The sequence below is a fragment of the Papaver somniferum genome, chromosome 10, assembly GCF_003573695.1.
Source record: "Papaver somniferum cultivar HN1 chromosome 10, ASM357369v1, whole genome shotgun sequence".
Classification (NCBI taxonomy): domain Eukaryota; kingdom Viridiplantae; phylum Streptophyta; class Magnoliopsida; order Ranunculales; family Papaveraceae; genus Papaver; species Papaver somniferum.
The window spans coordinates 52,568,277-52,581,153 of NC_039367.1; the positions used below are offsets into that span (position 1 = coordinate 52,568,277).

The window sequence follows — 12,877 nt, forward strand, 5'->3', positions numbered from 1 at the left end:
CAAACTACTACTTTTCGTGATTTCCTGTCACTCGGTTAAACCTCGACCAAGAATCAATCAATAGACATGAAAAAAGAATGGAAGGAAAAATGCTGGTAATTAATTTCCTTTTTTCTATTACACTAGAAACTCTACAAAGTATTTTGGATTAATTTCTCTACAGCCCTATTTAAATTTTTTGGACAATAAGTCCACAAAACATACAGAAGAGAAAAAAGAATGGAAGGAAAAATGCTGGTAATTAATTTCCTTTTTTTTTTATTACACTAGAAACTCTACAAAGTATTTTGGATTAATTTCTCTACAGCCCTATTTAGATTTTTTGGACAATAAGTCCACAAAAAATACAGAAGAGAAAGATTGGAGATGGATTACATTCTGGATCATTAACGGCAATTTTCAAAAACTGACCCACCGTGGGATTGCAAAAGATCTCACTTCCTCCCCCTCCTTGTCTACCTACTAGTTAGAATTTCATTCTTTTCTTTGTTAAGTGGGTGGAAAGAACCTGTTGAGATTAAATGGTAAAGTGTAGAACTCTTCATTTCTGTTATCACCTCTGAAAGTTCTAAACTTTACCCACCACGGCATTCCTCGATCCTTCTTTGACTTTTCAACTTCTAGTGTGTTATCAAGAACCACCGCAACAATCAATCCCACGGTCGGTGGAGATGCGAAAATGGTGTTTAAGAAGGCATCAAACTGCAAAAGACGCAAAATAACATCTATAGTTATAACAGAAACTTTGAAATACAAAATAGAAATTATCATGCATAATCCAAGGCGGGGAGTCCTAAACGAGTTTCATCGAACTGCAATAACTAATGACAATATAATATCGTGAATCTATCTTCAGATGTGGAAAAAAGAGTCGTTCACATGACTTTTAGATGAATGGGTTCAGCATAAAACTCTCTGGATTACCCAACACCAAGCATGTGTTGCATATACGTGGTGACTTGGTCATCTTTATGCTGCATCACACTCAACAGATGGGTAATAAGTGGTTTTGACCACCCAGCATAAAAGCAGTACAGAAAAAATCAAACTCCTCCTATTTACCACCTCTCATCGTTAGATCCACACAATATTGTAAATTACGAGTGAAAACCTTAATGAAGCACAAAGAGATCGAAACTAACCCATCCTGCACGAGTGTGAACAGCCCCATGGTGTGCAGTTAACCAGAAGTTATTAAAATACTGGGGGACAGATATCCCGAGGAAAAGTGATATCCCAAGGATAAAGAGATTTCTCATAGAATTCATGTTTGTGAACTGAAGGAAGGATAACCCGACCGAAGCTGCAAAAAACCAAGATTATTTAAATAATATGGCCAGCCAGAGAGAGAGAGAGAGTAGAGAGAGAGGCTATTAGCATACCCACAAGACCAAACAGAACACAGTATAGTGCGGCAAATATGGGAAAAGGAATAGATGCAAAGAGAGCTCCAAATTTTCCTGCAAGCAGAGAACGAAGTGTAAGCAAAATGTTTAAAATTGCCGTTTGCAACGGATCTGCCCAAGAATATCCAGGAAGTGATCGAGTTCCATAAAGTCGTTGAAACCTACCCATCGTAGCAAAAAATATCATGAAACCTGCTGATATTTGAACTACTCTTCGACTGCCTACTCGGGTCAATCCAAGAAGCCCCACATTCTCCCTAAAATTTGTGGCCAAAACTGTTATTGTAGCTATATAGCCACAAAGAAGACACTGTGAAAAATAAAGCATGAGCTTACACTGATACGGTAGAACCAGTCAAAGTTCCAAAAAGACCATCAAGCAATATCCCAATACCCTACAAAACATATAATCCAACAAAGTCGTCAATGCCTTGAATATATTTGGAGATTAAAAAAAGAGAGAAAGATCATTGAGTTATGAAATAAAACCCAAAAGGGGATTATGATCAGTATTCTTCATGTATTAATGCATGTTGACACATACAACATGGTGCCACCTGTTACTTTTAACTGGATACTGGGGTTGCAAATGCTGATCTATTCGTTTGAATTCTATCTTGACAGAGAAGCGGCACAATTTTGAAATACCATTACACTTCAACAATATTGGCATGATGGACATAGTGTAGGAAGTAACCTTGTGAAACTCACTAAGCATAGATATGAGGTACAATTTAATCATTTATTTCAAGACCTTTTGTTTTTAATAAAGCTGAAAAAAATGCATTCCTGATATAAAATTTGATTGGTTCACCTGCCAACCAATTCCTCGGCTCAAAACATACGCGGGAGGTGGAGTTGCAATTGCCAAGCGGGATGCTGCCTGGTATGCGCCAGTTGACTGCATAAATGGAAAGAAAAAATGTATAAGAAACACCTTTGATAAGATGAAGATCGATATTTTGGAAAGCATGTCTGTATGTAGAAATATATAATTGTGCAAAATGTAAATCCTAAATTTTGAAATCCTGATTTTTTAAACACACACAGTTAAATAACACCAATGCTAATTTTACATAGACAGAATGGCCGACCTCTATCATAGACACTAAAACTGCAGACATCATAGCAAATGAATGACCTGCACTGAAAGTTGGTGCGCCCCATTGAAGAGGATAAGGAAACTTGAACCTGTATATACGCATAAAAAGTAACGAATTTCAGTTAGAACAAGAAAAAAGTGATCTAAATGCAAGAACTATAAATCAGGTCTTCTGTATTTACTTACCAAGGTGCGTCATATATGAGATTGGCTTTGTCAGTGCGACAGCTCACTTGGGTTACATTAGGTCTATTTTTGTAGGCCCCACCTGCGGTCAAGACATGGGAGTAGGCCCAAATGATCGTGACACAGATCAGTACCGGAAACCGTTCAAATATTGGGACATCCTTGAAAGGCCTAATGTGCTTCAGGTACTGCAGTTACACAAAATCATACACCATATAAACACAAATTATGATTATGCATAAACTTGATTTTTTCAAGTAAAAAAAACGCCTAGCCAAATGGTATTTGACTACAATATAGGACTGCGTACCTGTGACAATCCGATGACTAACAAGAGCATAGGAATCCCAATCTCAACACAGTTGCCCACCTAAACAACAAAGAAATATGGTAATACTAAGTATAACCTCCACAGATTAAATCAACACTTCACAAGAAAATATATATATGAATATGAGTTATACGCCAAGAATGTCCGTCCAACTTATCATAGAATGCCAATGGTCGCCATGAAATCTATATGTGGACTGAGAACAACTCACATCCTCATATTTTATCTACACCAGAATCAGATCCTACAAGAACTAGACCTGAATATTTTTATAAATTCCTGCCCCAGGTGATTCATTTACTGAAATCAATATATGAAAATGAGTCTAGCGACACCAGCACAGGATTCATGACCCACCGCTATTTGCGGGATCAGATAACGCGAAATAAAGTGCACATGGACGTATCAAGAATCAATGAATCAGGATCCAATTGGTTTAATCTGCCACAAGGTTTGCATTTATGCCAGATCACTGTTTGGCAAATACTGTTAGCACAGAAAAATGCAATCCCCAAAGCTAGCAACACTTACCACAGGAAACCCACGCTCAAATAACCCCAAACCAACCAATCCGACAACAGGTGCCATACCGAGAGGGCTGAAAAACCTGTGATTCAATCACGAAGAACTAAGTAAGTAAGCTGCGATCGGAGCAGATCCCAGCACAATCTTTAGAAACGAATTGAACGTGTACCGCGAAAAAAGCCCCCATACTTGACTATATCCCAGTATGATCTGTAAGCTTGCAGCAACAATCAGGGCTCCTTGAGTTGCCCTCATACTTTGTAAAAATCTCTGCAAGTTGAGAACATATGTGTATAAATATAGCTGAATCATCAAAGTTAAGCAGCAGAAATGGAAAGAGGTAGAGAGATGATCAAAGCTGTCTGCAGAACTTACTTCATGAGGTTCAGTGATTCGTTGTAGAGATGAGTCTCCGATAATATAAAGGATAGGTACAAGATAGGCAGAAGAACCACCAACTACTGCCGGTAACCTGGTTCCAAACAATGCTTGTAGAAGTGTGTTTATGCCAGATACAAATAGTAGTGTTTGTATCACTCGTATCTTGTCACCCTATATAGTTTTGGAAACAAATTCAGCAATCAGGAATTAGAAACAAAAAATATACAAAACATGAAGTTATTTAAAACAACATGACTAGTAAGTAAGATCCAGCTTACATCAGATCCTCCCATTAGTGGGACAAGTGCCACTGGTATCATGACAGTAGTCCCCAACATCAAGATGTAGTTTTGAAATGCCAATATGATAGTTTCCGCTAAAAGAAGAAAAAAAAGCATATTTCATTACTAGAGAAAAGAAAAAAAGTGGGAGGTACTTTCTTAGGATGTCCAATTATCCATACATCTTAGAACTTCGTAGGCGGAAAAAAACAAATACATAAATTGTAACACTAACTGCAAACCAGACCCTAAAATAATTTATTTTAAACAGACAAACACAAGATAGAAAAGGGAAGTCCAGGTATGTTTTTAATGTGAGGAAACTTCTCTACGTATCAGCTAGCTGAGCACTTGCGTACCTCTGTAACACCTATGTATTGGATTCAACCCAATAGGTGACCTTAAAGACTACGTTCCGAGCAAAAGAAACCATGGGCCAGGATCCAAGGGTTTTGCTAGGACTCCATAGAGATGTTTAGCTGCAGCAACTAGAACTATTCAAGCACAAGAGTTCAGAATCATTGATCGGGCAAAGTATTAGGTAAGTGTCAAGTATGTACTTTAAAAAGGTACAAGCTTGTGAATGTGGCACCACACTTCCTAATGAGTTACACATAGATTAGAACTAGGACACTATTTCCAGTTACGACGAACAACACGACAAACAATCCATTCAAGACTCTCTAGTGCTTGAGAGAATGTTCATGAGCCCATATTAGTGCATTCAAACTTAAGAGCATACTTCGACATTTCCTTGTTTTACCATGCGTGTGTATTTGTATTTGTATATGGAAGCAAATGATGAAAACTTAATCAGAACAAAGATTTTACCAAATTTTACAAGTCAAAATAAGTCCAGAGCTAAAAAATTTAAATGTGGGAGCTTTCAGTAAAAGAAATTTCTTATGCTGGTCTACAAAATAAGTCCACAGCTAAAAAATTTAAACGTGGGAGCTTTCAGCAAAAGAAATTTCTTATGCTGGTCTACAAAAGGTTTTATCAAAGATAAACCCCACTTCACTAGTTCCTTCTACGGTTTTCTATAAGGAAAACGGACACATTTGCTCAATCAGAACTCAAACTGACAATTCAGTAAGAGTAAGACTGGCGCGGCCAAGTTAAAGAACAATTAGTAACCCCAAGAAGATCATTCTCTAAAAGAACTGAACACGTTATGTTTTCCATGACATTGTAGCTGGACACAGGTCGGACACCTGATCTATCTTTCAAATGAAAACCCTACTTTCTTAAGACTCTTCACTTGGTTAAAATCAAAACCCGACGAAACCAAAACTGCAGCATTGCTAGTCCTTGTTCTAAATTATTGAAAAATTTGTCATTTATCCAAAATGATTTCCTATAAAATCTCGTTGTAGAATGTTCATAGTACCTATAACAGTATAACCAATCAATTGAAACATAAGCACGGAAAGCAATCCATAGAATCAAACATACAGCAAGACCTAAGTTGGAAAAATGCTTTCATTTGTTGTGAAACTTGAAAAAAAAAAAATTAAAAAAAATTAAGCCATATTCCAGTAAACAATAAACAACCAAAATGTAACAGCTCAAAAGTAAAAACCCATATGAAACCCCATTTTGAATATATCAATTGTCCACATACAGAGAAATGCTCGAACAATAAGAAACAAAGAACTAAGAACAGAGATACCTAAAACCCAAGTAGAGACAAAAACCATATAGAGTTCAGGAACATACTTACCCCAAGGAGGGTTAGAGTCTATACAATACTCAAGGTCTTGAAGCTGTTCCATAGGGAGATTGATTATGTCTGCCATTAATGGAAGCTTTGAAAGAGAACTTTACAAGAAGACGAATCAGAGAATAAAACCAGTGGGAAAAAAAAGACTCAGAAGAAGAAGAACTTTGAAAAGAGAAAGTAAAGAAGACAAAAGTTAAAAAAGAGAAAAAAAAAATGATTTTATGCTGAGGAGGAGAAAGAAGAAGAAGAGAACAGAAGAAGGCTCTCAGTGATGCTGCACCCTAAGCAAAACAACCCATTAAACCTTGTTTAAGATTCTTATGCTTTATGCCTAAATTACCCTTAGTACTATGAATAAAACTACAAAATTGACACTCCATCTAACTCTGCAGAGTAGAGAGTCTAGTGAAACGATACCTACCCAGAGCACCCACACCCCTCTTGTACGGTTTAAGCAGAAAGAATCAGTGGGCCAAAAAAATCTGCAAGTGGGCCCCAGGGAGACTGCAATTAATGGCATCTTTCCGTTCAAATATCATTAAAGGTGGGTCTGATGTGACTCACGGGGATTTGATGCTAATGGAGCAAAAAGGGTAGTGAGGAACAAAAACAAACTGTTTGATTAAGGTGTGAACTGTGAACGAATATAGTGGTACCGAGTGTAATTTAATCTGTTTAGGAGGTGAAATGTGTTTGGTGATGGTACAAGATAGAGGTCTACGGTCTGACGTAGCACGTGCGGCGGCCTCGCTTTCGACTAAGACCTGATTATTTATTTTTTTAATTTTATTTTTGTTTATTTAATGGTTTTTGTAATTCTCTTTCTTTGACAAAATCTCACCTACATTCCCACGATCACGACATCCCCCTCAAATCCGATTCCCACGCCTAGTTAACAATTCGCCTTAAGTACGTGAACTTTTTGAGCTTTTCGAGCTTTTTAAGTACGTGAATTTTTTGGAATCGGTCATTACCGAATCAAACGGCCGTCCAATTAAAATACCGACTTAAGTACGTGAACTTTTTGAGCTTTCCGAACTATACGCGGCTTTAACGAATCGAACTGGAATCGGCGGTATGGATTCGGCCCATTAACTCTGAGCAACAACTCTCTGGCTTATTTTCCGATCAAGTTTTAAGGCCCAAATGCTCATACTTCTCTTCTTCCGTGTTTTACAAAAATATGTTCACAGGGAGAGTCGACCCATAGACGTATAACTCCTTAACTTATGGTATACTCCACTGAGTCAACGATTATTTGATTGCCTAAAGTTACATATACTTGATATATATACTTACAATTAACACACAAATCACACTCCCCACCATAATTTCCTAATATTAAATGTTCGCATCAAGCCGAATTTTGTATCCCGAATTCATATCTCTAAAACGAATTATACACGTACTGTGCCGTTCCGATTTACTGCCGACTCACGAACCGTTGACCGGATTTTTGACCGAACTTGACCTTTATGAATCCGAATAATACACGTACGTTTACCGTTCCGTACATATGCCGAACTACGAATTGCTAACTAGGTTCCCACGTAAACAAATGGAACACAACGAATGAAATAACATTTCTTTTTATTATATTTCAGTAATCCCCGCCCCACTCACACACGAATAAGTATCTCCATATCTGGACATGAAAAGGGAGTGTGAATGAGTTTGGTGCTGAATTACTTGACGGGAAATGCATGAATAAAAACGCTAATAGGGTGCTTGGCTCCCTGAAATTACTTTTCAGCTTAATTAAGTTGAAAAGCAAGAAACTAGATTGAGGACATAGTTTCTAAATAACTTTTCTGAAATAAAAAAAATATTTTTAAATCGAATGTTTGCTTTTTTTCACTTCGGAAATCATATATATTAGGCTAACTTCTATGGGATAGATTGAACTGATAGATTGGCCAAAAAGTGTTACAAATCATGAAAAAAAGTGTGGGAAAAAAGTTAACACTAGCATTTGATAGTTCTCTCTCATATCAGGTGCTCGCAGTTCAACTATCAGCGAGATTGAAACGTTGGATGGTTCAGCGCTCAAAAAGTGTTTTTAACGCTGAACGGTTCAGCACTGGGAGATAAATTTTATGATCCAACGGCTGACGCTGAACCAAACAACGTTCTATAATGGTCCCAGATGACGTGGATGACCAATCTAGCTGTTAGATATCTAGCCCATAGGACTTAGGAGGTTGCCCATGCTGACGTGGATGGTCAATCTAGCAGCTAGATATCTAGCCCATAGGACTAAGCCTAAGTGAACTTTTTAAATTAGAAAATATATTACCATTAATGTTTGAAAAGGTTAATTATAAGTAAAAACAATTATACACTCCCTCTGTCCTTTTTTATCTGTCCTAATTTCTATTTTGGTTTGTCCCCTTTTATCTGTCCGTTCTGTTTACAGACATACTTTTCCCTTAAACTATCAAATATACCCTTTATTTTTAATAATCATAAAATCATTTTTAATATCAAAATCTTAGATAATAGCATCATATATAAGGAAAAAAACTTACTCAATATCTTTGTACTAATTGTCATTCCTTTTTTAAAATAAAAAAAAATTATGGATAGATAGAGCAAGTCTTATGGTGGAATCCAACATATTTCAAGTGTGGAAAAATCATGGAATGTCAAGTCTAATGGCTTCCAAGTTGGGGTTTTCCACAGAAAATCCAAGTAAGGTTCCACCGTTCTGTGGAAGGGTTCGTGGAATCCATCTGAACGCCAATAAGAATAGCGTGTTTTTTTTATCCGTAGATTTAGGATGAGTTGTTGAAATCTAACGGCTGAGAAAAAAAACGTTATTCTTAATAGGGTTTTTTTAGCTCTATTAAGAATAGCGTTTTCACTATCCCACCACTACACTTGCACTTCCATCCACGGTTCCAAATGCTGAGGTGGCGTGGAAGATGAAAGATGGAACTCTTCCACCATAAGACTTGCTCTTATAAAGTTCCTAATAAAACTCCACTTATTCTTACATAACCTTTTCATCTGTATTAATCTTTTCATCTCTTTTTTTTAAAACACCATGGATGTACATAAGCTAGACTATTTAGTTTCTCTAGCTAGGATCAAAAAAAAATTATGACAAAATCTCAAATTTCCATGGTCGAGTATATCTAAAGAGGGAATAATCTACAATTTCAACTTTCAATTTTTTTTCCCTCTCAAATAAAAATTCCAAAGACTCTAAACTTTTAGTGCGGGAAACCAAAATCAAATGGAGGAAAAAAAATTTCTTAAATTGTGGATTCCATAATAAAAGCAATATAAATTTGCTTTTATTTTCTTGAAATATTTCCTAAAATAATAATACTATCAAATTTAAGCTAATAATTTAGTTTTAGTAATAATATAACATCAAATAGGCTAGTCAAGGGCTAGTCATGATATTTTATAGGATTCCTTAATATCTTGACAAAGTCAAAGCGGACTCTTAATTTAGGATGGAGGGAGTATTTATTTTTCTAGATACACAATTGACAAAAATAAAATGGTAAATTTTAAGTTTATTTAAGAGGATACTAAATGATTGATGACATAACGTAGGCTTTCAGGCCGGGCATCAGGTCGGGTATCAGGCCGGGAATCATAATTAATTGCAAAGTCCGAACCCGCCCAATAAATTAATCCAGGCCAGGCAGCCCGCGACGGACCATAACAGGCTTTGGGCTACTTCGGGTACAGGTAGGCTCAGGCGGGTACAGACAGGTCGAGTATTTTCCGGTATTGAAACAATGAGGACTGTTGAGGGTCGTTTTGGTAACACTAACGACTCTTGAGGGTCGTCATTGAAACACTTCACTACCATGACGATTTTTCATAAAATTCTGGGCAACAAAAAAAAAATTGCAAACAAAAATTTTGAAAAAAAAAAGATTAAAATCAAATTAAGTAAAATTAACACTAATTAAATAAGATTATTACAAATTAAATAAGAATAGATTAGCCATTACCTAAAATATTTGGATAAGAGTTATTGAAATTAGTTTTGGGTGATCTTTTTTGTCTTCTAGTGTGAGGCCTCTAATCAGATTTTAGGGCCCGATTAAACGGTGTTTTCAATGGAAGTGTGACGATTTTTTAATAGTTTATAAAAATACGTTGATTTTCTTAATCGGGTCCTAATACTAGGACTGTTTTGTACATTTACCTAGAAACTACGAGAACCTAATAAAGAAATCTGAAGTTTAACTTAGTATACTAGTTCACAAGATACATTAAAACAAACAAATAGAATTTTGAAGATAAAATATTAGATGATCAGATTAGGATAGTATTTGATTTTGACAAAAACAATAATAATTACAAATGGGAATAAACAACGAGTGAGTCACTGTTGAATTGGACTTACTTACCGTCTTGCTCATAGAGAAGAATTTATCCTCAACACCTACATCCAATTATCCAAATGACCACTTTTCCCGATGCAAAGCCAAACTTACAAGCTACAACAACAAAAAGACAATGCACTTTCTAAACTTACATAAATGCCCTAAAGAACTATAAGCGGCCCATTCTAGTTTGTGAGGAATTAATGTTTGTTAGTGGCAGATTTATTTATTTTTCTGTAACCTTAATTGCAGATGACTGTTGCCGTTGAAAAGAGGTACTTGAGGAATAAATGTGTTGGTCCGTTGGCTATTCATTTGAATCATTTTGATTGTGCTGAATAATAATAGTGAAGGACAACCAGGTTGGAATCGGATGCAACTAACTAGTATTTTAGTTGGAAGTGAAATCCGAGGAAAACTATAATGCCTGATACTATATATCTTGCTCTAATTTTTGTATTTAAGAGGGAGGGTATCGTATTCCTGTCTCCGAGTTGTAATGTGGCAGGCAGAACATCTTTAATGAGTTAACAAGGACAACTCAACAGGTTATAGAACTAATAAGACAAACGGATAGAGATCCACAATGAATCGTTGAAACTCAATTAGTACTATTTTTGCGGATCTTTCAGGCCTATATGAGTTAATATTCATGCTTGAAATTAGGTACCATTATTGTTCTTCTTTGAAATTCGAATTTTGAATACTCAAATTTGAGATACAGAAATAATTATAGGGATTCTGCAACGGCATTGTAGCAGCATTCTACCATTGTTTGTTTGTTGATTTTTTGTTGGTAAAAATTATGATACATGTCAAAATTTAGATCAAACCTGCTGACATGATGTGAAATGTTTTCGCAGGGAAGAAGTACTTTCCACCTGCTTGGTTGGTGGAAGCTAATATTGGAGGCTATTATCATCAACGTTAGGAATATGATTCATCATGTTTGGTTTATTGCTTTTTTTTGTTTTGTTTTGTTGTTTGTTTGACTCATTCAAATCTCATTTGTATATACCTGACTCAATATGTTTGTTTTTTAAGTTATATTTGATTCAACTGAATAAAAAATATGGAGTCGGTGTCTTGTTTTAATTTATGGACATTTTGTTCCTGACTCGAACAGGTCCGAATTAGGGGCTCAATAATGAGTTAGGTCGTGTTTCAGATCCGACTCAAACTAAAAAAACAAACGATTTGACATCTAATTGTGTCGAATCAAGAATCAAGTCACATCAAAAAACCGAGTCAGTAAAAATTAGCAACTCTAATTTATTCTCTATTCAAATTTTTATTCACTCATCCACCACTAATCAATTAACTGGGGAGTTAAATATTTTAAGAGGACAAGATAGCATATTTTAATACATGATATTATATATGAACACAAGTTTAACTTGGTATTTCCAACAAGTCACACCAAGTAGTTATTCTGCATCAAAAAATCATATTGCATAAACTTTCTTTGAATACTAAGCAGGACCTTGTACACCACACCATATAATCCTGATATCCATGGAAACTTATACGAATAGATGATCACATTATTAGATGGATGGTAAAAAGTTCTGGATAAACAAGGTTTTTCCTCCTAAGGAAGTTCCTCTTAAACTTGGTAAATAAGAGATCTTGTTCAACTAGGTGGATTGGGAAATTTGGTTTGCTACTATGGTGAAATACACTTAGCGGCAGAACAAGAAATGCATGACGAAAGTAAGGACTTGTTGCTTAACCTGTGACGGTAACGGCCGAAGTTCTACTGCTTGCGACTTAAGTGTAGTCGTCGACGGTTTTGTTCTACCGCCAACAACTAATAACAATAAAAATTGCTGGCTACATTTTTACCTCTATAAATTGCACTCAACTCATAATAAAATTCACTATTTTCTTGAATATTTCTCTACTAAAATCTCTTTTTATTATAGTTCTTTAAACTTCTCAATTAAAATGTCTTAAATTGCATCTCAATTTTTTCTTGAAGCTAAAGTTTTGTAGATAAGATATGTGCAAGTTCTATAAAAATTGAAAATGGCAAAAAGGAAAGAAGAGTGCAAGTATTAGAAGCTAACCCTAGAAAAATTGGAGCTCAAGTTTCCAAGCTTAACAAATGAAGTTACAAAAATCAAGGAAAAACTATTGAATACACGTTTAATGGAAGTTATGTTAAATGAAGATAACCAGGAGGCTAAGATTGTTCTGATTTTTATTGAAGTCTTTATTTTAAGTTTTTATTATCAAGTTTATATCTTGTGAAAAATGAGGATTAGACTTTATTTTAAGTTTATAAAGTAATCTCTAATCTTTTTCTTGAAAGATTGTGATTGGTTATACGTTGCATGCATCATTTCTGACTTTCAAGGTGCTTTTGTACATGATAGACAAATAAATAATGTTATCTTGATAGTAGCTAAGCTTATAGATTCAAGAATGAGGGAAGACAAGTCAGGTATTGTGTGTAAGGTAGACTTTGAGAAAACATTTGATAACATTAACTGGGGTTCTTTAGATATTGTAATGGAAGATTTGGCTTAATTTGGGCATATTTTGAAAAGTTGGATCAGATGGTGTATCTCTTACTGTAACACCCGTA

General features: G+C 35.5%; 1 protein-coding gene across 1 annotated transcript; it reads right to left on the bottom strand.

Moving 5' to 3' along the window:
* Positions 1-232: 232 nt before the first annotated feature.
* On the bottom strand, positions 233-6,190 carry LOC113319181 (nucleobase-ascorbate transporter 1-like). The gene is made up of 14 exons (XM_026567456.1): positions 5,936-6,190; positions 4,210-4,307; positions 3,926-4,102; positions 3,720-3,820; positions 3,557-3,632; positions 3,005-3,064; positions 2,695-2,882; positions 2,501-2,597; positions 2,221-2,307; positions 1,743-1,801; positions 1,572-1,663; positions 1,383-1,460; positions 1,143-1,303; positions 233-702 (listed from the first exon to the last, which is right to left on the bottom strand). The coding sequence occupies exons 1-14, from the start codon at positions 6,009-6,011 to the stop codon at positions 490-492; spliced, it is 1,563 nt and encodes a 520-aa protein (XP_026423241.1). The 5' UTR covers positions 6,012-6,190; the 3' UTR covers positions 233-489.
* Between the last annotated feature and the right edge of the window lie 6,687 nt (positions 6,191-12,877).

Excerpts from the sequence above, each read along its gene's own strand:
- LOC113319181 (XM_026567456.1), bottom strand. The coding sequence starts at position 6,011 with ATGGCAGACATAATCAATCTCCCTATGGAACAGCTTCAAGACCTTGAG. Across the intron at positions 2,598-2,694 it reads CTCATATATGACGCACCTTG|GTTCAAGTTTCCTTATCCTC; the intron begins GTAAGTAAATAC and ends GCGTATATACAG. Across the intron at positions 1,802-2,220 it reads GCCGAGGAATTGGTTGGCAG|GGTATTGGGATATTGCTTGA; the intron begins GTGAACCAATCA and ends TATGTTTTGTAG.